The following is a 26584-nucleotide window of genomic DNA, read 5'->3' as shown; positions in this document are numbered from 1 at the left end:
TCATATAATGCCGGAAGTGTTGTGTTGACATATGGAAAAAAAGTGTCGTGCAAGCAACCTTTAACTTTGCTACATGGCCCGCACAGCAACGTCTATCCTGTCTTGACTTGACTGGCTGCTCTAAAATATTGTAGCCGAAATCCACATTTATTTGTGACTTTATTATGATTCTACTGAAAGCCATAAAAGTCAAAAGTCTGTTGCTGTCCGCTGTTCGTCCGCTGCTGTCCCGGCGTGATTGTCTTCTCCAGCTGCTTCGCTCCATGGCCGCCGCCGGTTTTGCTGCGGACAAGATGGACAAGGCAGCGAGGGCCGGCAAGCCGCTCAGGAGGCTTAAGATCAAGGAGAGCCGCGACAGGCGAGGAGACGCCCACGGACCTTCCAACGTGTACGTGCAGGTGGTCGGCGCAGGGAGCAGAGACAACCCCGCGTCCCTCTACGTCTTCTCGGACTTCAACAGGTGCACAGCCACGCCCATTTTTTAATGTACAGGTGCTCCTTCGTCTATGCACGAGTTTGGTTGATAGAAGTCAAGTTTGAATTTGTATCTAAATGACTGATAGCCAACACTAATTGGGAGAAAAAAAGAGTCAATAATGACACCACTACGCCATTTAAAGGCCTATTGAAACCCACTACTACCCACCACGCAGTCTGATAATTTATATATCAATGATGAAATATTAACATTGCAACACATGCCAATACGGCCTTTTTAGTTCACTAAATTGCAATTTTAAATTTCCCGGGACTTTTTTCTTGAAAACGCCGCGTAATGATAATAATAATATAATATTCTATTGTTAGATACTCAAAGCGCTCACAGAGAAGTGGGAACCCATCATTCATTCACAGCTGGTGGTGGTAAGCTACATTCGTAGCCACAGCTGCCCTGGGGTAGACTGACGGAAGCGTGGCTGCCGGTTTGCGCCTACGGCCCCTCCGACCACCACCAATCATTCATTCATCATTCATTCACCGGTGTGAGCAGCACTGGGGGCAAGGGTGAAGTGTCCTGCCCAAGGACACAACGGCAGCGATTTGGATGTCAATAGGTGGGAAGCGAACCTGCAACCCTCAGGATTCTGGCACGGCCGCTTTACCCACTACGCCATGCTGTACTGGTGAGGTGTACGCGTGACGTCACGGGCTGTTATGAATATGAGCGCTGCTCACACACACACAGCTAAAAGTCGTCTGCTTTAACGGCATAATTACACAGTATTTTGGAGATCTGTGTTGCTGAATCTTTTGCAATTTATTCAATTAATATTGGAGAAGTCAAAGTAGAACAATGGAGTTGGGAAGCTTTAACATATAGCCACACAAACACACGGTGATTCCTTGTTTAAAATTCACGGAGTTGAAACTTTACTATGGATCACAGCGTACATGGATCCCGACCACTTGTCAACCAGCAGGTTTCGGTGAGAAAATTGTGGTTAAAAAGTCGCCACTTACCGGATATCAGCTGAGCTTGTGCCGTCCATACATCTGCCATTGACTTCCCCGAGACACTGCGCGTCAACACCCGGCCGTGGACGTACACTTTCGGCTATCAGGTACTGTTAAACTCACTAAAACAGTAGCAACACAATAGAAAGATAAGGGATTTCCCAGAATTATCCCATTAAATGTGTATGTAAAAACATATGAATCCGTCTCAATGCAACGCAATTTCAATCGCGTTTTTAATTTTTTTATTTTTATTTTTTCTGGTCATTCGCTTTCAATATCCTCAAACACAAATCTTTCATCCTCGCTCAAATTAATGGGGAAATTGTCGTTTTCTCGGTCCGAATAGCACTTTTTGTTGGAGGCTCCCATTAAAATCAATATGAATATATGATGAGGAGCCATCAACATGTGACGTCATCTTCTGCGACTTCCGGTAGAGGCAGGGCTTTTCTTCAGTTGCGAACTTTATCGCGGATGTTAACGTTCGCAATTTTTGGTTGCTAATAAAAAAGCCTTGCCTTTACCGGAAGTATGTGCCCGTAACGTCACAGTTGGGAGTGCTCCTCACATCCTCACATTGTTTATAATGTGAGCCACCAGCAGTAACAGCAATTCGGACCGAAAAAGCGACAATTACCCCATTAATTTGAGCGAGGATGATAGATCCGTGGATAAGGATATTGATAGTGAAGTACTAGAAAAAAATAAATAAACAATAAAAAGCGACGGCTCCGGGCGGCAGCATTGTGAGCGTTTCAGATGTAATTAGACACATTTAGTAGGATGATTCTGGAAGATCCTTTATCTGCTTATTGTTTTAATAGTGTTTTAGTGAGATTGTCAAGACATACCTCAAAGTCGGATCGCTGCGGTGAACACGCCAGTGTTTTAGAGAGAAGCCGAGGAGCCAAGCTCACAGCTGCCTTTTTTGACAGTTACTGCAGGAGGACGAATAATCCACTGATATCTCAACAACACAAATGTCCAAATTACTGTGTAATTATGCGATGAAAAGAGACGACTTTTAGCCGTAAGTGGTGCTGAGCTAGTATGTCCCCTCCAACCCGAAACGTCACAAACACACGTCATCATTCCGCGACGTTTTCAACAAGAAACTCAGCGGGAAATTTAAAATTGTAATTTACTAAACTAAACCGGCCGTATTGGCATGTGTTTCAATGATAAGATTTCATCATTGATATATAAACTATCAGACTGTGTAATCGGTAGTAGTGGGTTTCAGTAGGCCTTTAAAGCTCAATTAGTGATGTACTTTTTACCATCCATCCAGCCATTTCCCACCGCATGTCCCTTTTGGGGTCGAGGGGGGTGCTGGAGCCTATCTCAGCTGCATTCGGGCGGAAGGTGGGGTACACCCTGGACAATTCGCCACCTCATCACAGGGCCAACACAGATAGACAGACAACATTCACACTCACATTCACACACTACGGCCAATTTAGTGTTGCCAATCAACCTATCCCCAGGTGCATGTTTTTGACGGTGGGAGGAAGCCATGTGCAAGACAAATGCTGATTTTAAAAAAAAGAGCAAAAAAAACAAACAAAAAACACTGAAGTAAACTAGTAAAAACTACATTCTGATAGCCAAACAGTGATCCAGATCAGCCCCAAAATCTAATCGCCTGTACTTAATTCCTATTCCTGAAATTTCACAAAACCTGGAAAAAAACACTGAAGTAAACTAGTAAAAGCTACATTCTGATAGCCAAACAGTGATCCGGATCAGCCCCAAAATCTAATCGCCTGTTCTTAATTCCTATTCCTGAAATTTCCCAAAACCTGGACGAAAATACACCCAAACATTTCGAGTCAAGGTAGAATGAAACAAACAGAATGAAGCCTTTTGTCAGCCAGCCAGCCACTGTCTTTGTCTCTGCGGGTAGAGGCGGGTTGCTAACACACACACACACACACACACACACACACACACACACACACACACACACACACACACACACACACACACACACACAACTTGAAGCTTGTAATGTAAACAAAAGGTAAAATAGTGGAAATTATCTAAAAAAAAAAATAAAAAAGCCCCAGAATGTAATCACTTATCAAATTTCTGACAGTTCCAAAAATATTTTGCTTTATTTTGCTAGCTAACAGATGGATAAAGGTAATGAATTTCCATCTTGTGAGCATTCACAAGTGATCTGGATCAGCCCCAAAATCCAATCGCCTGTTCGTAATACCTATTTCTGAAATCTCCAGAAACTTTGACGAAAATCCGCCCAAACTTTTAGAGTCAAGGTAGAATGAAACGAACAGAATAAAGTATTTGTCAGCCATCCACTGTCTTTGTTCTGCGGGTGGATGCGGGTCACTAGCATATACACACACACACACACACACACACACACACACACACACACACACACACACACACACACACACACACACAATAAGAAGCTGGGAACGTAAACTTAAGGTAACATAGTAGAAATAATCCAAAAAAGCCCCAAAATATAATCACTAATCAAATTTCTGATAGTTCCAAAAATATTTTGCTTTATTTTGCTAGCTAACGGACAGATAAAGGTAATGCATTTCCATCTTGTGAGCATTCACAAGTGATCCGGCTCAGCCCCAAAACGTATTCGCTTGTTCTTCATTCCTATTTCGGAAATTTCCCAAAACTTGGATGAAAATACGCCCAAACGTTTAGAGTCAAGGTAGAATGAAACAGAGTGAAGACTTTTGTCAGCCAGCCACTGTCTTTGTCTCTGCGGGTGGAGGCAAGTTGCTAGCATACACACACAAAGTAGAAGTTTGTAATGTAAACAAAAGGTAACACAGTAGAAATTATCCAAAAAAGCCCCAGAATGTAAGCACTTATCAAATTTTTGACAGTTCAAAAAATATTTTGCTTTATTTTGCTAGTTAACAGACGTATCAAGGTACTGAATTTGCATGTTTTGATTCTTTTAACAACGTCCGTAACGTTATTTTGTGAGCATTCACAAGTGATGAGGATCAGCCCCAAAAGCTAATCGCTTGTTCTTCATTTCTAGTTCTGAAATTTACCGAAACTTGGACGAAAATCCGCCCAAACTTTTAGAGTCAAGGTAGAATAAAACAAACTGAATGAACCCTTTTGTCATCCATCCATGGTCTTTTTCTCTGCGGGTGATGGCGGGTCGCCAGCACACACACACACACACACACACACACACACACTAAGTAGAAGCACTTAATGTTAACATAAGGTAACAGTAAAAATTATCCAAAAAAGCCCCAAAATATAATCACTTATAGAATTTCTGACATTTCCAAAAATATTTTGCTTGATTTTGATAACTAACGGACGGATAAATGTAATTAATTTGCTTGTTTTGATTATTTTAACAACATCCGTAACATTATCTTGCTAGCATTCACTTTCTTTGTTCAATCTGTCACTGTACTCACTTATTACGTTGAAAAATAACATCTTTATCCTACATGATGATCAAGCGGCTTGGATCAAACATGCAGTGTTGATTTCTACACGTACTCCACATTTGACCATGTCTAATGTACCTTCACTTTCCCTTAGAGGGTTTGCCTCACGCTTATTTAAAGACATCATAAAGGTGAAACAAAGTAAACTCAAGTGACTTTGACTAGTTTTCTCTTTCTTTAGTGTCAGTCATTTATAGTCGTCCTTATGTAAACATGAGAGGTTGTAAGCAACATAATGATAGAGATGGATCCCATTTTATATTTGAATCAATACGGTAGCAATTCCTAGTTGATACGTGACTCAACGGTACTCATTTTTGCCATTTTTATCTGTTCAAATGTGTCAACAAATGTTGTTTTAAAAAATCATCCATCCATCCATTCATCTTCCTCCGCTTATCCGAGGTCGGGTCGCGGGGGCAGGACCCTAAGCAGGGAAGCCCAGACCTCCCTCTCCCCAGCTACTTTGTATAGCTCTTCCCGGGGGATCCCGAGGCGTTCCCAGGCCGGCCGGTAGACATAGTCTTCCCAACGTGTCCTGGGTCTTCCCCATGGCCTCCTACCGGTTGGACGTGCCCTAAACACCTCCCTAGTGAGGCGTTCGGGTGGCATCGTGACCAGATGCCCGAACCACCTCACCTGGCTTTTCTCTTTGTGGAGGAGCAGCGGCTTTACTTTGAGCTCCTCCCGGATGGCAGAGCTTCTCACCCTATCTCTAAGGGAGAGCCCCGCCACCCGGCGAAGGAAATTCATTTCGGCCGCTTGTACCCGTGATCTTATCCTTTCGGTCATGACCCAAAGTTCATGACCATAGGTGAGGATGGGAACGTAGATCGACCGGTAAACTGAGACCTATGCCTTCCGGCTCAGCTCCTTCTTCACCACAACAGATCGGTACAACGTCCGCATCACTGAACACGCCGCACCGATCCACCTGTCGATCTCACAAGCCACTCTTCCCCCTCTAGTGAACAAGACTCCTAGGTACTTTAACTCCTCCACTTGGAGCAGGGTCTCCTCCCCAACCCGGAGATGGCACTCCATCCTTTTCCGGGAGAGAACCATGGAGGTGCTGATTCTCATTCCGGTCGCTTCACACTCTGCTGCGAACCGATCCAGTGAGAGCTGAAGATCCCGGCCAGATGAAGCCATCAGGACCACATCATCTGCAGAAAACAGAGACCTAATCCCGTGGCCACCAAACCGGAACTCCTCAACGCCTTGACTGTGCCTAGAAATTCTGTCCATAAAAGTTATGAACAGAATCTGTGACAAAGGGCAGCCTTGGCGGAGTCCAACCCTCACTGGAAACGTGTCCGACTTACTGCCGGCAATGCGGACCAAGCTGACACTGATCATACAGGGAGCGGACTGCCACAATAAGACAGTCCGATATCCCATACTCTCTGAGCATTCCCCACAGGACTTCCCGGGCGACACGGTCGAATGCCTTCTCCAAGTCCACAAAGCACATGTAGACTGGTTGGGCAAAGTCCCATGCACCCTCAAGAACCCTGCCGAGAGGATAGAGCTAGTCCACAGTTCAGGACCAGGACGAAAACCACACTGTTCCTCCTGAATCCGAGGTTTGACTATCCGGCGTAGCCTCCTCTCCAGCACACCTGAATAAACCTTACCAGGGAGGCTGAGGACAATAATTTTTCAAATGTAACATTTAACACTGAGCTGTTCTGTCTAGTTATTTTGTTTTGACACTTGTGTCTCTCATTTGCAAGTACTGTAATCATTACCATATTTTCCTGACTATAGAGTGCATCGGCATATAAGCCACACCCACTAAACTTTAGAAGAAAAATATTTTTCCCTATATTAGCCGCACCGGACCATAAGCCGCAGATATATACATTGTGAAATGAGTTATTTACACAAAAATATTTTGTAAATGTTTATTTACATACCTTAATTGTTTCCAAACAGTGTCTGTACCATGGCAGTAAAACGGCTAATCAAACAAAACATAAGTCATCGTCATGGACCCACTTGCTATGAAAGTTGGCTTTCCAATCAGCTAAATAGACTCAATAACTCCATGGTGAGGTTTTGGGGACTTTACGAAACTGAAACAATACAAAAAAAATGCCATTTTAAGTTAACAATCCTAACACAGACAGTTATAAACGTGTTAGCATATTAGCTAATGCTAACAGCGCTAGCTTCATTACATACGATGGCACGTACAAATATGCATGAAAACACTGTCGGAGTGTTTTCATCACACGGGTCGGTTTAGTAAGGAGGAATTGTTTTAGTTATGAAACTTACAAATGTTGGTTGGAGTTATGAATCAAGAATCCTAGAAATGCAATGGATGGCTAGAAGGCGGAAAGGCACTTGTACTTCTGGTAAAGCTCTAAACAGAAGGTCACAGCAGCAAATGTAGTGCCTTATAGCAGTGATCACCAACCACCGGGCACCGGGCCGCGGCCCGATTGGTACCGGGCCGCAGAAGAATTTTTTATTCCATCCATCCATTTTCTACCGCTTATTCCCTTTCGGGGTCGCGGGGGGCGCTGGCGCCTATCTCAGCTACAATCGGGCGGAAGGCAGGGTACACCCTGGACAAGTCGCCACCTCATCGCAGGGCCAACACAGATAGACAGACAACATTCACACTCACATTCACACACTAGGGCCAATTTAGTGTTGCCAATCAACCTATCCCCAGGTGCATGTCTTTGGAAGTGGGAGGAAGCCGGAGTACCCGGAGGGAACCCACGCATTCACGGGGAGAACATGCAAACTCCACACAGGAAGAGAATTTTTTATTAAAAAAAAAAATTAAAAAAATTATTATTTTTTTTTTTTATTAAATCAAGATAAAAAACACAATATACACTTACAATTAGTGCAAAAACCACAAAAAACTTAATTTTTGATGACAAAAATGTCCCTTTTTTATGACAAAGAAGAGAAAAAAAAAAAAAGGGGGGACAGAATTTATGGTCTATTGTAGTCTTTGAATTAAAGTTAAAGTACCAATGATTGTCACACACTCACTAAGTGTGGTGAAATTTGTCCTCTGCATTTGACATATCCCCTTGTTCACCCTCTGGGAGGTGAGGGGAGCAGTGAGCAGCAGCGGTGGCCGCGCTCGGGAATCATTTTTGGTGATTTAACCCCCAATTCCAACCCTTGATGCAGAGTCCCGAGCAGGGAGGTAATGGGTCCCATTTTTATAATCTTTGGTATGACTCGGCCGGGTTTTGAACTCACAACATACCGTTCTCAGGACGGTCACTCCAACCACACGGCCACTGAGCAGGTGCAGTAACAGTTCCAATGCATTAGATGGCACTGGTGTATGGACTACAGTGTGCTGTCGTAGTCAAGTAGTCTTTGCATTACGTTGAACATGCCAGTCTTGTCTTTTTTCAAGTCCTACAATGCGTTTATACTGTAAATATTGTTGTAATTACACACTAGCTGTTTGATTGTAACATGCATCTCATTTTAGTTTCCCTTATGAAATTTGGTGATGTTGAATTCGCCATGTAAAATCACAAATGCTAATTTGTGGCATGTATATGGAAAATCCAATGTAAATTACAATAAAGCTTGCAAATCTTGAAAAGTGGAGCTTTAGTGTAATTTTGTGAGCTTTCGTCATGTTTATTTAGCATGGGAAATTGTAACATTCTTAAGCGACATTCCAGCTCTGACTGCTTGTTTCGCCCCCAAGTGATTGAGCCGGTGTATTGGCATTGTGATGGTTGAAGAACATGTTGCCATTACTGCTGATGTGTGCTGTCTGCAGGTACTTGTTCAACTGTGGTGAAGGAACGCAAAGACTCATGCATGAACACAAGTATGTCTGTGAGTGATGGGGACATATTGATGGATTATTGCTCAGTGTAACAATGATGGCTTCTTGTGTCAGACTGAAAGTGTCTCATCTGGACAACATCTTCCTGACCAGGATGAGCTGGGAGAACGTTGGCGGTCTGTCAGGTCAGTAGCTTGTCATATGTGTCATGTATCACACCTCCAGTCATGTTTGTGTGCACGTCTGCAGGGATGATCTTGACCCTGAAGGACACGTGTGTGCCTGAATGTGTCCTCTCTGGACCTCCTCAGCTGGTCAGTGACTCTCAGGCTGCTTGTGGTGTTGAGGCATGTTCTTCATCAGTTGTTTGTGCTTGAAGGAGAGCTACTTGAAGGCCATCAAGACCTTCTCTGGGCCGCTGGAAAGCATCAAACTTTGTACATCTTCAACAACTTTTTTATTTCTGTGTTGTCCTCTTCTTTCTTCCTTCAATGTTGTCTTCTTCTCGCAGCTGTTCGTCCCTACACTGAAGAGACGTACAGAGATGACACCATGAGCGTCCATCAAGTTCCTATATTTGGTCAGTCGACGCTTCTCTCTCTGCTCTTCACTCACATGTTGCAGTCGTTTCCTTCTTATTTTAATTTTTATGTCTTCTTAATTTTCTTTTGTCCTTTTGTGTTCCTTCCTACTTTTCTTTTTCTTCTTCATTTTGTGTTTAATTTTTGTTAATCTGCTTCTTGTTCTTATTTTTCCTGTTTTTCTTTTTCCGCTTATTTTCCCTCTTTTTCTTGTTCGTTTTCTTTTACTTCTGTGTTTCTTCTTCTTTTTATTTTCCTTTTGTTATAATGCTCTTTTTCCTTTTCCTTTCTTTTACTTGTTCTTGATTTTCTTGTTCTTCTTGTTGTTCGTGTTCTTGTTTGTCTTTTTCTTTTTTTTCTATTTCTTGTTCTTCTTATAGTTCATCGTGTTGTCTTTTCCCTTTCTACTTCTTGTTCCTCTCGTTCTACTATTTTTTTCTTCTTCTTGTGTTCGATCTTTTTCTTGTTATTGTTTGTGTTTTACTTCTTGTTCTTCCTTTTCTTCTTCTTCTTCTTCTTCTTCCTCCTCATCTTGTTCTACGTCTTGTTCTACTCTTGGTTCTTCTTGTTCTTCTCCTTCTTCTTTGTCCTCATGTTTTTGTTTGTCTTCTTGTTTTTCTTTTTGTTGTTGTTCTTTTTTCTTCTCTTTTCTACTTCTTTCTTTTCTTCTTCTTGTTCCTCATATTGTTGTACTTCTTGTTCCACTCTGGGTTCTTCTTGTTCTTCTCCTTCTTCTTTGTTTTCATGTTTTTGTTTGTCTTTTTGTTTTTCTTTTTGTTCTTGTTCTTTTTTCTTCTCTTTTCCTTACCTATTCCTTCATTGTTCTTCATTTTCACTGTCATCGTTTTCATCATCTTCTTACTATTATTCTAATTTGCTAGCAGCATCCCCAGGAAGGAGCTCCTCGCCAAGTCCCGCCTCCCCCAGCAGGAACGAGCAAGCAGGTGTCTTCCTGTTGTTTCTTTTTTATCTTCTTTTATTTCAATTTTTCTTCTTCTTGTTCTCTTTCCTTTTTTTTCATATTTTTCTTTTTTTTTTCCTTCTTCTTCATCGTCATAGTTGTCGTCTTCTTCTTATTTGCCAGCAGCTATGCCAGGAAGGAGCCGCTCGCCAAGTCCCACCTCCTCCAGTGGTAACAAGAAAGCAGGTGACTTCCTGATGTGTTTCTTATTTTTCTTCTTCTGTGGTATTTGTCAAAGAGAGAAGGTTTAATCTGACAGCATCATGTCTTCTCTCTATGGAGCAGAACAATCAAAAGCTACAAGAGACTCATCTCTAGTTGTCGCCTTTATCTGCAAAGTAGGTCAGCTTCTTCTCTAAATACTTCTTACCACTTTCACTTGAAAACAACACGTCTGCGTGCGTGTGCGTGTGTGTGCGTGTGTGTGTGTGTCAGCTTCATCCCAAGAAAGGAAACTTCTTAGTGGTACAGGGGAGGGATCTTGGACTTCCTGTGTGAGTCGTTACTTCCTTCACGACAGTCAAGCAATGATGTTCCTTTTCATAAAAACCGAATAGATAAAAGTTTTATTTTCGTCGTAGCGGCACGCCGGCGATCGGGCCCCTCATCGCCGCCCTGAAGAGCGGGAAAAGCATCACGTACGACGGCAAAGAGGTGTGTTCACATTGTTCCTATTTAACAAAAAATAGGTTTCTAATTATCGTCACTCTCTTTTAGGTCCGGCCAGAGCAGGTGTGCACGCCCACTGATCCTGGAGCAGTCTTTGTGGTTGTGGATTGTCCTTCTTTGGACTTTGTCCAGCCTCTTTCGGACAGTCAGCACATATCAAGGTAACACTCTCCATTGTGTGTGTGTGTGTGTGTGTGTGTGTGTGTGTGTGTGTGTTTTGCAACGTTCCTTCTGGCTCCACCTCCAGGTATCAAATCGGGGGAGCTGAGGACCCTCCCGCCCTAGTGGTCCACATGACTCCAGAGTCTGTGCTGAAGTCTGATCAGTACCAGAAGTGGATCGACAGGTTGGCGTTCTCAACTTTCGTAAATTTAAACTTCCTGCCTTATTTTTTTTTTTTACATTTAGCTCTCGTTCCATCCGCAGGTTCCCGCCCACCACGGAGCACCTGATCCTCAACGAGCACGCCAGCTCCGCCCACAACGTCCGCAGCCACAAGATCCAAGCCCAGCTCAACATGATCCACCCACAGATCTTCCCAGAACTCAAGTCTTGGCGAGCTCAGGTCGGTTTCCATGAGCCCAAGTTAGACAATCTAAAAACCTTTGTGTTGTCATGGCGACTCTCAGGAGCCAGAGGCTGCTCTCCAAGTGTCCCATGTGCGCGCTGAGTGTCTTCTCAAGTTCCAGCTGCGACCCGTCGTGGAGTGGCAGAGGTCAGCTTTGATTTTTGTAATCAGTATATTATTCGAAATATTCCATCGTCTTTGGCAGGAATGTAATTTGAATGAAAACGGAACTCAAACACGGTAAATTCTGGACTATAAGCCGCTACTTCTTCCCTACGCTTTGAACCCTACGGCCTATAAAACGGTGCAGCTAATTCATGGATTTTTCCTCATTGACGACTATAATGCAAATAGCATTAAAAAACAAAGCAAAAACGCTGAACAGGTTTTATTGTTTGTGCTTTGGCGTCATCTTTTGGACAAGTTTGCTGACTGCAGGTGCTGCTGTGCTGCATTGCCCTTCTGTTTTAAATGAGCCTTCAACCGTTAGTGCTGTTCTGTCTTGTAGCCGTCCATAGCGTTCTTACTAGTATTGATTCTTCATTCATCATTTCAAGCAAAGTTTGTAAGTTTTACAATATAGGTAAAACAAATCTTACTTACTTAACCGTCCCATGTGGGATATTTGTTGGTGTATTTTCTAGTGTATTTGTACGTGCTATCGTAATGTAATGAAGCTAGTGTTGTTAGCATTAGCTAATAGGCTAGCACATTTCCGAGGGTCTTTGTTAGTATTATTACCTTACAATAGCATTTTTTATGTATTGTTTTAGTTTCACAAATTCCTTAGTAAATCCACCAAAACGTCACCGTGGAGTTGTTGAATCTGTTTAGCTGATTGGAGAGCTAGCTTCCGCACCTAGTGAGTCCATGACGATGACTCCTGTTGTTTTGTTCACCCGTTTTGCTGCCGTGTTACAGACACCATTTGGAAACAATTAAGGTATGTAAATAAACATTTACAGAATATTTATGTGTAAATAATTAATTTTACAACGTATATACAAACCCTGTTTCCATATGAGTTGGGAAATTGTGTTAGATGTAAATATAAACGGAATACAATTATTTGCAAAAAAATGTCAACCCATATTCAGTTGAATATGCTACAAAGACAACATATTCGATGTTCAAACTGATAAAGATTTTTTTTTCCAAATAATCATTAACTTTAGAATTTGATGCCAGCAACACGTGACAAAGAAGTTGGGAAAGGTGGCAATAAATACTGACAAAGTTTCGGAATGCTCATCAAACCCTTGTAGAACATCCCACAGGTGTGCAGGCTAATTGGGAACAGGTGGGTGCCATGATTGGGTATAAAAACAGCTTCCCCAAAAATGCTCAGTCTTTCACAAGAAAGGATGGGGCGAGGTACACCCCTTTGTCCACAACTATGTGAGCAAATAGTCAAACAGTTTAAGAACAACGTTTCTCAAAGTGCAATTGCAAGAAATTTAGGGATTCAATATCTACGGTCCATAATATCATCAAAAGATTCAGAGAATTTGGAGAAATCACTCCAGGTAAGCGGCATGGCCGGAAACCAACATTGAATGACTGTGACCTTCGATCCCTCAGACGGCACTCTATCAAAAACCAACATCAATCTCTAAAGGATATCACCACATGGGCTCAGGAACACTTCAGAAAATCACTGTCACTAAATACAGTTCGTCACTACATCTGTAAGAGCAAGTTAAAGCTCTACTATGCAAAGCAAAAGCCATCTATCAACAACATCTAGAAACGCCGCCGGCTTCTCCGGGGTCGAGATCATCTAAGATGGACTGATGCAAAGTGGAAAAGTGTTCTGTGGTCTGATGAGTCTACATTTCAAATTGTTTTTGGAAATATTCGACATCGTGTCATCCGGACCAAAGGGGAAGCGAACCATCCAGACTGTTATCGACGCAAAGCTCAAAAGCTAACATCTGTGATGGTATGGGGGTGCATTAGTGCCCACAGCATGGGTAACTTACACATCTGTGAAGGCACCATTAATGCTGAAAGGTACATACAGGTTTTGGAACAAAATATGCTGCCATCTAAGCGTCGTCTTTTTCATGGACGCCCCTGCTTATTTCAGCAAGACAATGCCAAGCCACATTCAGCACGTTTTACAACAGCGTGGCGTTGTAAAAAAAGAGTGCGGGTACTTTCCTGGCCCGCCTGCAGTCCAGACCTGTCTCCCATCAAAAATGTGTGGCGCATCATGAAGCGTAAAATACGACAGCGGAAACCCCGGACTGTTGAGCAACTGAAACTCTACATAAAACAAGAATGGGAAACAATTCCACTTTCAAAGCATCAACAATTAGTTTCCTCAGTTCCCAAATGTTTATTGAGTATTGTTAAAAGAAAAGGTGATGTAACACAGTGGTGAACATGCCCTTTCCCAACTACTTTGGCACGTGTTGCAACCATGAAATTCCAAGTTAATTATTATTTGCAGAAAAAATAAAAAGTTTATGAGTTTGAACATCAACTATCTTGTCTTTGTAGTGCATTCAATTGAATATGGGTTGAAAAGGATTTGCAAATCATTGTATTCCGTTTATATTTCCATCTAACACAATTTCCCAACTCATATGGAAACGGGGTTTGTATCTGTGGCTTATAGTCCGGTGCGGCTAACACATGGAAAACTGTTTTTTTTTTTTTTTTTCAAAAATTTAGTGGGTGTTGCTTATGTTCCGGAAAATACAATACATATTGTTGATATACCGGGTATTTTGTTTTGGAAAAAATTTATTTTTGTCACTGATGACAGAAGCATGATTAAATTGTTTGATTGACGTCGCAGCAAGATTACCTCTTATTGGTAAAGATGTTGTCACTCATACACTGGAATACCCTTCACAATAATGTACATGTTTTCCCATTCAAATAATATCTCTTCAAAATATAATTAAATATCTATAATAAGTGTTGCATTAATAAAAATAAAAAAAGTCACAACAAACCGGACATTTTTTTCTCCTCGTTACCTTTTGTGTTTGTGTCCTCCGTTAGAGACGCCATCCCGTCCTGCAACACTGAGGACGTTGTCAAAGAGGCATTTGACGTCCCCAATTTCCTGCAAGAAGTGGAGAAAATACGCCTCAACGTGGCAGCAGAACCCACTGGTGAGTTTGTAGAATTTTATGAAGACAAACTAGGGATGAATCCCATTTTGAGTCCTGAGCTGATATTTTGTCAATTGATCATAGATGAGACAATATGGCTGGGCGATAAAACTATATCAAGAATATATATCGCAAATAGACACGTAATTGATAACAATAAAAAATGCATTTGATGCATGAAATGCATGAACAAAGGCACTCGCTTTTTGGTAACCGAGCAACCCAGGAAGTGATCACTGATCAGTGGAAGTGACACACTAACAGCCAATCAGGTAACCGTATTAACTATCACGCTTGGTTGTGCCATCTTGTTGTCCGGCGGTTCAATCTTTACATAGCGTGAGAAGAGAAATAAAAAATTAAGACATTGTGGATAAAAGGGGAAAAGTCATCTGGGCAGTATGGATTTTTTTCAAAGCTACCAATGTGGTCTGTAAATGATGCAAGACCACTGATACCACGCGACCTTAGCGGCGCTCACCCTTTAGAGCACAGTTGTAACTTCCTGGCACTAAACCTGCAGAAAATAGTTCTTCTGAGGTTTCTTTGTGTTCACATTTTTACACTTTGCACTATTTTCTTACATTTTTAAGCATTTCCTACATATTCCTTATTTTTGCACCTTTGTTTTAAGACGTTATCGTGAAGTGTTGAATTGGATTTTACACTTTTGTTTACATTGTTTTCCATGCTGGTGTTCACATTTCCTTTCTGCCTTGATATCTGAGGGGATTATAATCAGAGGAAGGTTACGTTTGAAATAAAAATGTTTACATTTAATGTATTTTTATCCTTCTCCTTATTTTCTGCAAGCCATAAAAAATATCAATAATCATACATATCGACTGATATAAAACACTCACTTCGTGATACAGTTTTCAGCCAGATCGCTTAGCTGTGAGTGAAAATGTTTTTATCATGTAACTAAAGTAAACACAATTACACATTTTTATAAAGCTGACTTTATTGAATTTAGAATTTGCCCATATTTCTGTAAATCAGATAATGTATTAAATGTGTGGTTGTAAATGCGACATATATATTTGTTTAACAAAAAAATGTCTAACAATGAGTAAACAAAATCAACCATTGGCTTCCATTTAAATCATTTAGGTTTTGCCCTCAAAGCCTTCATGTATCCACAGACTTACTCCCTCAGTTTGTAAACTATAACAAAAAACACCAAAACATTATTTTGAGAAAAACGAAACTAATGCTTTAATCACGTTGGTATCATTTATATGGTGATGCTATACCATGTATGGATATGATCGACATCTGGATGGATGAGACCTGCTTTACATTGAAACTTCAGCGGTTAGCTTCTTTAGTCGTCCTCCTGAGTGTGTATAGCATGTTTAGCCATCCCTTTTTTTTCTAGTTCTCCATTGATAACGAGACTTACCTGAAATTTACTTATTTTCCATCATGGTGGTAAGGATTAGTATCTTCGAAGCGGCTTCGAACTGTGGATAGACACATAAGTTGTAATTCATCCACCTTCTGTATGTGTGTAGCAATAAATATGATATGTATTAATTGTGTCTCCCTGTATATGCATTTTTATTGAAGGAATCTCAGTGTTTCCCACAGGTCAGGCATCTATTTGTGGTGGTGTGGTCGGGCGGCGGGGGGTGGGGGGATGGGGGTGGCAGTGGCGGCGGTGATGACCAAGAACGCGGAGTTGGAATATAATTACAACACTTTATGTACATATTTATATACATATTTATATAATATTTACATATTTATATAATATGTACCTACAAGCTCCATTCACAGACAGAGTCCCATTGCTTTTATGAGCGGTCGAGTAAGTCAAAAGCCGGAAAAAAAATAAATAAATACAATTTTTGTTGTTGTTGTTAATTAATTTTTTATTTTTTATTTTATTTTTTTTAATTTGTGGCGGCCGTAATACTTTCGTGGCGGGCCGCCACAAATGAATGTGTGGGAAACCCTGAATCTTTCACGCAAGTTCAATGTTTAGCATGTAAACACTGGTACACAGGTGTGCTAAAGATCGCTCAGCAGTCGATCATTTAATGAACTCAAATATCGGTATGTTATGTTCGGTCTTCTTCTTCAATGGAGTGTTTTGTCTGCTGCTGCAGGCCACCAGGACTATCCTGAGCTGGTCTTCCTGGGAACCGGATCCGCTCTGCCCATGAAAATCAGAAACGTCAGCGGCACTTTGGTCCACATCAGGTCAGCAGTGCACACCTGAACCTCTAAAACGCTAGAAAGTTCCTACACTTCTTCGATCTTCTCCCAGCCCCAGTCAGTCGCTTCTGTTGGACTGCGGCGAGGGAACCTTCGGCCAGCTCTGCAGACACTATGGCGACGGGGTGGACGAAGCGCTGTCGAAGATCTCCACCATCTTTGTGTCCCACCTGCACGCTGACCATCACACAGTCAGACCTACCGATCAATCACTCAATCCCAGCCTGAATGATTAGGAATTGTTGTGACGAGAACTTTCTGTCTGTGCAGGGACTCCTCAACTTGCTGTACCAAAGAGAACGAGCGCTGGTACGTACATAGCAGGCTTGTCACCATACAGGAATTTCCGTGATCTTCAATACTTATTTGATACCACCAAGTAGCACCATGTACAAAACCCAAAACGAGTAATGTTAGAACGTTGTGTAAATTGTAAAAAAAAAAAAAAAAAAAGAGTACAATGACTTGCTAATCCTTTTCAACCTATACTCAATTGATTAGACTGCAAAAACAAGATTTGTAACGTTTGCTCTGGTAAATTGTATTTTTTGCAAATATTAGCTAATATGTAATTCGATGCCTACAACATGTTTCAGAAAAGATAGCACAAGTGGCAGAAAAGACTGATAAAGTGAGGAATGTTCATCAAACACCACAGGTCAACAGGTTAATTGGGAACAGGTGGGTGCAATGGTTGGGTATAAAAGCAGCTTCCATGAAATGCTCAGTTTCCAAACATTTACTGAGTGTTGTTAAAAGGAATGGCCATGTAACACAGTGGTGAAAATGCCCGTGACAACTTTTTTGCAATGTGTTTCTGCCATTAAATTCTAAGTTAATGATTATTTGAAAAAAAAAAAATTCTCAGTTCGAACATTAGATATCTTGTCTTTGCAGTCTATTCAATTGAATATAAGTTGAAAAGGATTTGCAAACCTGGCCCTGCGATGAGGTGGCGACTTGTCCAGGGTGTACGCCACCTTCCGCCCGATTGTAGCTGAGATAGGCTCCAGCGCCCCCGAAGGGAATAAACGATAGAAAATGAATGGATGGATGGATGGATGGATGGATTTGCAAATTATTGTATTCTGTTTTTATTTACGAATTACACAACGTGCCAACTTCACTGGTTGTGGGTTTTGTACTTTTAAATTCCCTTCGTAAAGAGGTCATATCATAATTTTATTTTTATTTTAAAACACTTCATTGTGGTCTACATAACACGTAATAGTGGCTCTTTGGTCAACATTTTGCACAGATTTTGACAAACTGTTAGTTTTGAGAGGTGGAGTTCTTGACTACACTTTCAAATAACCCAGGGACAAAAAGTAAGAAAGCCCGGCTGCAATACTGGTACTATACGCGAGCCTAGTCCGCCCTGAGACTAGAAGGTTGTGAGTTCAGACCCCGGCCGAGTCATACCAAAGACTATAAAAATGGGACCCATTACCTCCCTTCTTGGCATTCAGCATCAAGGGTTGGAAGTGGGGGTTGAACACCAAATGATTCCCGAGCGCGGTCACCGGTGCTGCTCACTGCTCCGCTCACCTCCCAGGGGGTGAACATGGGGATGGGTCAAATGCAGAGGATAATTTCACCGCACCTAGTGTGTGTGTGATTATTTTAGGAACTTTAACTTTAGCTAAGGTTGAACTTCTGTTGAGTCTTTATCTCTCCAAGTATCATTTCTTTTTTTTTTTCTTTTTTCTTTTTTTATTTGTCCCGTCCAGCTTCTCAGACAAATCATATAGTTGATGTAGATGCCCATATCGGCCGTTCAGATTTACTTTACAAAAGAGAAGTGTAGGATACCTCTCTTGTTGCCTTATTTGAATTTGACTTTATTAAATGTATTTATATTTTCATTTGGTGCAGCCGGGAGGGAATAGAAAGATAAAAAAAGGAAGACAGAGGGGGAAATTGTGGGGATAAGAGGGGGATTAGACAGAGAGACAAAAACAACAACAGCAAACAATTATCATTTCTGTTATTAAGTACTGGTCTCCATTGCCATAGATAGTAGGCACTAACTCCACCATTAAAAGCAGTTTTTCGGGAAATCCATCAATTTGTGGTTGGATCAGGACTCTTCTCTCAACTTCCACACAATTGCGAGCATAAATTATGTAAGTTAGAAGTAAGGCACTTTTTACTGAAAGATGAGGCTGAAAGTTTGTGTATTTACACATCCTGGTAAAGCAAACCCAACAACAGGGCATTTTCCTCCATTGGGTGTCATCGCGGAAATGTTGTTGTGGCACAACCGGATTTGCATAATTTTATATTAGCTGACTCGCGCTAACATGTTCGTGTTCGGGTAGATTTCTACCATATGTGGATAATCCACTGAGGTCACACGGACTGTTTGGAGAAAAATAGGGAAGAAGGCCAGATTGTTTTGTTTTGCATAATGGGTCCCACTTATTTGAAGGGTTTCAAAATTTAAAGTCTTAAAAGGGGACATATTCTGCAAAACTTTTCATATTTATTGATACTTATTTTAGTGTATTTGGAAGCTGCAAATTGTAAAGTCAAATTATGGAAGCATTGCGGAGATTTTTATAAAACAATTTTGCCTTCTTACTTCTCGTCTGGAATTTTCTCCTTTTGTGACGCTTTTCCCAATTGTGAGGTCAGCGGATTATCCATATGTGGTAGAGATTGACCCACAGCGCTTTGCTTGAGTCCGCCATTGTAGTCAATAAGTTCCTTCTTTCTCTCTATCCTCTTGTTGTGGTCGTATCCATTTATTTTTTGTGTGTTGGTATCAATGCTTTTGACAACCCTAGTAGATACGGTCGTAGAGTATGGGGTAGAGATGTGCGGTTTGCAGTCTCATCCGCGGAGTCTGCGGATAAACCGCGGGTCGGGCGGGTGACATGACGAAAAATTTGATTTTAAATAGATTTGGGCGGGTGGCGGTTGAAACATTCGGAAATATTTGATATACATGGTTCAGGGATCGGCAACCTTTACCACTCAAAGAGCCTTTTTGACCCGAGTCACAAACTAAAGAAGACAACAGGAGCCACACACATTCTTGCGAATATCTGCTGGCGGTCACCCAGTTAGCAAATATTAGGGCGTGCTATGAAGCCATTGCCTTGTGCAAACAGCTTGCCTTTCCAGCAACATGTTGTATGTGGTTTCCGTAAACACACGCACACGACTGCAAGGCATACTGGGTGATACAGGGTACACTGATGGTTGTGACATAAACAAATTTAACACTCTTACTAATATGTGCCCTGTCTGTGAAGTCACACCAAACAAGAATGACAAACACATTTCGGGAGAACATCCTCACAGTAACACAACATAAACGCAAAACACAAATACCCAGAATCCTTTGCATCCATGACTATTCCTGACTATATTATACATCCCGCTAGCACAAAACCCTGCCCCCCCAACCCCCGTGCGTCGGTAAGGTAGGTGGGGTTGGGTGAGCGTTTATGTTGTGTTACTGTGAGGATGTTCTCCCGAAATGTGTTTGTCATTCTTGTTTGGTGTGGCTTCACAGCGTGGCGCATATTAGTAAGAGTGTTAAAATTGTTTATATCACAACCACCAGTGTACTCTGTATCACCCAGTATGCCTTTCAATCTTGTACGTGTATCTACGGGAGCTGCATACAACATGTTGCTGGACTGGCAAACGGTTTGTACATGATGTAGAGGGCGTCAAAGGCAATGGCTTCATAGCACGCCCTTATTCTCGTTATCTGAATGAGCACCAGCAGATATTCGCGAGAATGTTTGCGGCTCCCATTGTCTTCTTTACTCTGTGAAACGGGTCGAAATAGCTCTTTGAGTGGTAAAGGTTGCCGACCCCTGATATATAACAACGGGCGGGTGGCTGGCGGTTGCGGTTTTGATAAAATGTTGGTTTGGGTGGATGACGACTTTAGTGATGCGGTTGCTGATGATATAATTGCCTAGCCGCGCATCTCTAGTATGGGGGGGTCTAAGTGGAGTACGTAGTGGTGGTCTAATGCTGGTGTTTGTCAGGCGACTTTAGGGAAGGCGTGGAGTCGCGTCTTCCTGATGGCTCCCCCAGACATGATGAGCTGGCTGAGGCAGTATCACCACAGCTGTCAGGAGATCCTCCACCACGTCAGGTACGAGCGCACGCAGCATCCATCTTCTCGCGTCCTCACCGCCCCCTCCTCTCTTCCAGCTTCATCTCCAACGAAGTCTTGTGCTTCAAAGGCGACGCGCCGACGCCATGGATGCAGACGTCCCTCCGAGCGCTGCTGAAGAACAACAGCCTGGAAAAGGTTCGATTGGACGTGCTCGGCGTCAACGTCCTCGTCTCACTACGTGTTGTGTGTGTGTGTGTGTGTGTGTGTGTGTTAGTTCCAGACGTGCATGGTGCGTCACAGCAAGAACGCCTTTGCCTGCAGCTTTACTCACCAGTCAGGATGGAAGCTGGTCTTTTCTGGAGACACCATGCCCTGTGACAACTTGGTGCACATGGGTGAGTCCACCATCTTCCTTCCCTTGCCGTCCGGCAAGTGGAGGCGTTCATGCCAATGTTCCTCAGAGAGCACTCAGCTGACGGCTCGGTTCTTGTCTCGGACCACAGGGAAGAACGCCACCTTGCTGATCCACGAGGCCACGCTGGAGGACGGTCTAGAGGAGGAAGCTGTGGAAAAACGCCACAGGTGAGGACAAACTTGGTCCCACCGGATGAAGATAAGTCTTGTCGAGCGATTAAAAAATAGCCATGCTTTCGGGACATTTACATTAAAGGCCTACTGAAATTAGATTTTTCTTATTTAAACGGGAATAGCAGGTCCATTCTATGTGTCGTACTTGATCATTTCGCGATATTGCCATATTTTTGCTGAAAGGATTTAGTAGAGAACATCGACGATAAAGTTATCAACTTTTGGTCGCTAATAGAAAAGCCATGCCTGTACTGGAAGTATGTGCGCGTGACGTCACTGGTTGCAGGGCTCCACACATATTCACATTGTTTATAATGGGAGCCACCAGCAGTAAGCGCAATACGGACCGAGAAAGCGACAATTTCCCCATTAATTTGAGCGAGGATGAAAGATTTGTGAATTAGGATATTGATAGTGAAGGAATAGAAAAAGAAAAAAAAAGCGCGACGGCAGTGTGAGCGTTTCAGATGTAATTAGACACATTTGCTAGGATAATTCTGGAAGATCCCTTATCTGCTTATTGTTTAATAGTGTTTTAGTGAGATTTTAAAGATAGTAAAAGATTGTAATGACATACTTTGAGGTCGGATGGCTGCGGTGAACACGGAGTGTCTCGGAGAGAAGCCGAGGAGCCAAGCTCACAGTTGCCGCTGCTGCAGGACGACGAATAAGCCAATGATTTTTCCGGTAAGATATATATCACAATTTCCCCATCCAAAAACATGCTTCACAACAAACAAAGAAACATCAGCTGTGTTTCGGTGCTAAAGTTCGCTGCAATCCACCGCTTTCCACCAACAGTGTTGTTTTTTTATAGTCTCCATTATTAAATTAACAAATTGCAAAATATTCAGCAACACAGATGTCCAAAATACTGTGTAATTATGCGGTTAAATTAGACGACTTTTAGCCGCGAGTGGTGCAGCTGCTAATATTTCCTGACAGTCAGTTTTCAACAAGAAACTCCCGGGAAATTTAAAATTGCAATTTAGTAAACTAAAAAGGCCGTATTGGCATGTGTTGCAATGTTAATATTTCATCATTGATATATAAACTATCAGACTGCGTGGTCGGTAGTAGTGGGTTTCAGTAGGCCTTTAAATTATATTCTTTTTTTTTTTCTTTTTTTTCAATTATTTTTTGTTATTGTATTCAGTTTATGTAATTATTAAGTAAATTTTATTAATTAAACACCTGCTCAGTGGCGTTGTGGTTAGAGTGTCCGCCCTGAAATCGGTAGGTCGTGATTTCAAACCCCGGCCGAGTCATACGACATACTATAAAAATGGGACCCATTACCTCCCTGCTTGGCACTCAGCATCAAGGGTTGAAATTGGGGGTTCAATCACCAAATGATTCCCAAGTGCAGTCATTGCTGCTGCTCACTGCTCCCCTCACCTGTCAGGGGGTGAACATGGGGATGGGTCAAATGCAGAGGATAATTTCCCCACACTTAGTGGGTGTGTGACTATCAGTGGTACCTTATGGGTGGTATAGCTCGGTTGGTAGAGCGGCCAAGCCAGCAATTTGAGGGTTCCAGGCTCGATCCCCGCTTCCGCCATCCTAGTCACTGCCGATATGTCCTTGGGCAAGACACTTTACCCACCTGCTCCCAGTGCCCATCCACACTGGTTTAAATATAACTTAGTAAAGCGCTTTGAGTCACAAGAGAAAAGTGCTGTATAAATATAATTCACTTCACTTAACTTTAATTTTTCAAAGCCCAACAGGACATAAAAGTGAAGAAGTTTCTAAAAACATTTTGGACTCATACATATTTTTTACTTTTTTGTTTGAATGCCTCAAACATATAATGTTTTTTAGGTTTTTATACCCTTTTGAAGGTTTTATGATCAGAAAATGTCACAGGTTATAATGAGTAAAATCACTCATGTTTTTTAAAAATGTATACTATATATCGACCGATATAGTTTTTTCAGGGCCAATTGTGAAGGAGGCCGATAACCGATATTTGGAGTGGATATTCATTTACATTAAAAGTGACACACTGGTGTCGAAATTTGAAATAGTATTATTAAAAACTCATACTCTGTTTGAATGCTTCAAACCTATTTATTAAAAAAGGGCATAGAAAATAAAAACAAACAAAAGTGTAGGAGTTCCTTTTAAAGGTAAATAAAGATTTGAATGAATAAATAGCTACCTGAAGTTTTACTAACATAAAATATTTATTTAGGTAGGTGGATGTGCGTGCGTGCGTGCGCGTTTACACATATATATATATATATATATATATATATATATATATATATATACACACACACACACACGTCCCACTGGGTTGGGAGTTTTTCCTTGCCCTTATGTGGGCACTGATCCGCGGAAGTCATTGTGACTTGTGCAGCCCTTTGAGACACTTGTGGTTTAGGCTTATATAAATATTGATTGATTGATGATGTTCTTGTTTGTGTTACCTTTTTGAAACCTCTGAAAAATGCTTACCTCTTTAGGACCACCCTTTTCTAGATATATAAAGATTTGTATTCACAACATTAATACTCTATACATACTATGCAAATATAAAAAAGGTAAGCTTTTAGTATTTTTTTGTGTGTGTGTGTAATTGGTTTTTAATCTTCATTATTTACTTCAAGTTATTACAGTATGTCTCTATATACACATTTATTTATTTTTAAATAATTTGGGCCAAAGGGGGTGCATTTCAATTACTTACACACACTTGTTATTTCATATGTTGACTAGAGGGGGAGCACTTTTAAAACTGACAGTCAATTAGAAAAATCCCTCCTTTTTGAGACTACCCTCATTTTGATGGATTTCACCACATTCTCTATTAGATGCAATGGTTTTCCGTATTGGGACCATGATTTATGTCCTCACTTGTTTACACCTCCTCATATGGAATGTACTTTACCTTGTTGATGTCTCAAGAAGGGTAGAAATACAAGAACACACACACATTATTTTCTCCAGGTGTCATGAAGTACCACCCTGGAGAGAAAGTTAAGGAGAACGTGTAAGTAAACTTTTAGTTTCGATCCCTGCCAAGGCACAGCAACCTGGTTGGACAAAAGCATGAGAGACGGGTGACCATTTTTATAGCTCGCTCTGACCTTTAGACAGCTTGGCTCTCTTTCACAGCGCTGGTATGGTGAGTGTTTGTACTTACTCTTTGTGTAGACTCAATTATTTGTGCTTTGTGCTCCGGACAGCACGACGTCTCAGGCCATCGACGTGGGCTTGAGGATGCAGGCCGACTTCATCATGTTGAACCATTTCAGTCAGCGTTACGCCAAGATCCCGCTCTTCAGCGATGACTTCACCGAGCGCGTGGGGATCTCCTTCGACCACATGCGGGTGAGGAGGTTTTTTTTTTTTTTTGTGTTTTTTGTCTTCTGTGACGCGCCGTCTTGTGTCAGGTTCGTCTGGGGCACCTGAAAGTCCTTCCCCGACTCATCCCGGCACTGAAGACCTTGTTCGCCGAGGAGCTAGAGGAGATGGAGGAGAGGCGAGAACGAAGGGAGCTGAAACAGCAGCGAACCTGCGACTTCGACAAGCTGAAGGAGGTCCAAATGGGAAGAGGCGCCAAGCGGGACCAGGAGCACGCGGCCACTCCAGAAAACAAAAGACTGAAAAGCCACTGAGAGTCTTTGATGGAGTTATTTTCACTTATTTTATGTAGAATGAACATTTTGATTTGGTTTGTTTTCATGCAGTGTTTATTTTCTGAAAGCACTTCAGCTTGTTCTTGTGCATTAGTGAAGATATGTTTTGATTTGTATTGCTCTTTGCGCTTGTCACACAGAAGGATGAACAAACTGCAACGAGAGCTTCATCATTTCAAAACTCCAATGCAAAAGAATACTACCAGCATGTATTTGATATTAATAAAGCACCAACACTGTTGTAAGAAGCGGAATTGTGTTAAAAAAATGTAATCTTTTACTACTTTTTTTTAGGTAAGTATTGAAATTATGTTTATTTTTATCCTCCCACTTCAATCGCATTTATGAGGCCCTTAACTTTAAGGGTGTCTTAAAAAAAAAAAAAAAGATTTTTGGATTAATTGCAATTCCTAAATCAATTTGAAAAAAATCTAAAATGTTTTAAAAAAAATTTTTAATCTGTCCTGTCCAACCATTTCTGCAATTTTTTCGCCATCTAGTGTGGAATGTGAGAAATTCAGGGCCATGACCTTTTACTGTGAGCAGCATTTACCTATATGACCCAATGCAAACAACTTTCCCTAGTCATAATGCAAAAAAAAAAAAAAATCCAATCAACAAACATGGTCACACTTAACCTAACCTGCTCACTGAACTTTGTGGATATTACCAATAAAAAGGCCATGCTCCATAAAAAAAATCACAATTTTCACCTATTTAAATCCCTTAAGAAGCACGATGGGAAAAGTGCAAAACACTCCCCACACTTGTCCATGTTTGGCGCATTTTAGCTGCTGGATATTTCTTATTGATTTAAGAGGGTCATCACGGAAGTAAACATGGCTGGAGTCCAACTTTTACATACTGTTGATATCCAATTATATTATTTATACATCGCCCTGCGATGAGGTGGCGACTTGTCCTGTGTGTACCCCGCCTTTCGCCCGATTGTAGCTGAGATAGGCACCTGCGACTCCAAGGGGAATTAGCGGTAGAAAATGGTTGGATGGATGCATCCATTATATTAATAAAATATGTAAACCCATGGGCAGCACTGTGAAAGAGGGGTTAGTGCGTCTGCCTCACAATACAAAGGTCCTGAGTAGTCCTGGGTTCAATCCCGGGCTCGGGATCTTTCTGTGTGAAGCATGTCCTCCCCGTGAATGCGTGGGTTCCCTCCGGGTACTCCGGCCTCCTCCCACTTCCAAAGACATGCACCTGGGGATAGGTTTATTGGCAACACTAAATTGGCCCTAGTGTGTGAATGTGAGTGTGAATGTTGTCTGTCTATCTATGTTGGCCCTGCGATGAGGTGGCAACTTGTCCAGGGTGTACCCCGCCTTCCTCCTGATTGTAGCTGAGATAGGCTCCACGACCCCAAAGGGAATAAGCGGTAGAAAATGGATATATATATATATATATA

General features: G+C 41.7%; 1 protein-coding gene across 8 annotated transcripts; it reads left to right on the top strand.

The window, feature by feature from the left end:
• elac2 (elaC ribonuclease Z 2) lies at window positions 1-25415 on the top strand. Of its 8 annotated transcripts, none has more exons than XM_061905707.1 (25): window positions 1-460; window positions 8704-8754; window positions 8827-8897; window positions 8962-9026; window positions 9092-9149; window positions 9224-9292; window positions 9674-10237; window positions 10378-10440; window positions 10540-10592; window positions 10690-10748; window positions 10836-10908; window positions 10972-11084; window positions 11171-11269; window positions 11350-11488; window positions 11553-11638; window positions 14507-14619; window positions 16734-16827; window positions 16895-17033; window positions 17113-17151; window positions 20853-20962; window positions 21022-21121; window positions 21201-21321; window positions 21430-21508; window positions 22098-22201; window positions 24709-24847. In XM_061905707.1, the coding sequence occupies exons 1-24, from the start codon at window positions 165-167 to the stop codon at window positions 22183-22185; spliced, it is 2742 nt and encodes a 913-aa protein (XP_061761691.1). In that variant the 5' UTR covers window positions 1-164; the 3' UTR covers window positions 22186-22201; window positions 24709-24847. The 8 variants fall into 8 exon arrangements, with proteins under 8 accessions (XP_061761691.1, XP_061761690.1, XP_061761689.1 ...); XM_061905706.1 differs by lacking the exon at window positions 22098-22201 and adding an exon at window positions 24916-25415 and having other exon boundaries at window positions 2-460; window positions 10381-10440; window positions 24709-24853; XM_061905705.1 differs by lacking the exon at window positions 22098-22201 and adding an exon at window positions 24916-25415 and having other exon boundaries at window positions 2-460; window positions 24709-24853.
• The last annotated feature ends 1169 nt before the right edge of the window (window positions 25416-26584 follow it).

The sequence above is a fragment of the Nerophis ophidion genome, linkage group LG07 (genome assembly GCF_033978795.1).
Source record: "Nerophis ophidion isolate RoL-2023_Sa linkage group LG07, RoL_Noph_v1.0, whole genome shotgun sequence".
NCBI lineage: Eukaryota > Metazoa > Chordata > Actinopteri > Syngnathiformes > Syngnathidae > Nerophis > Nerophis ophidion.
Note: the sequence above shows the minus strand (reverse complement) of the source record. Positions and strands in the feature narration are given on the sequence as shown.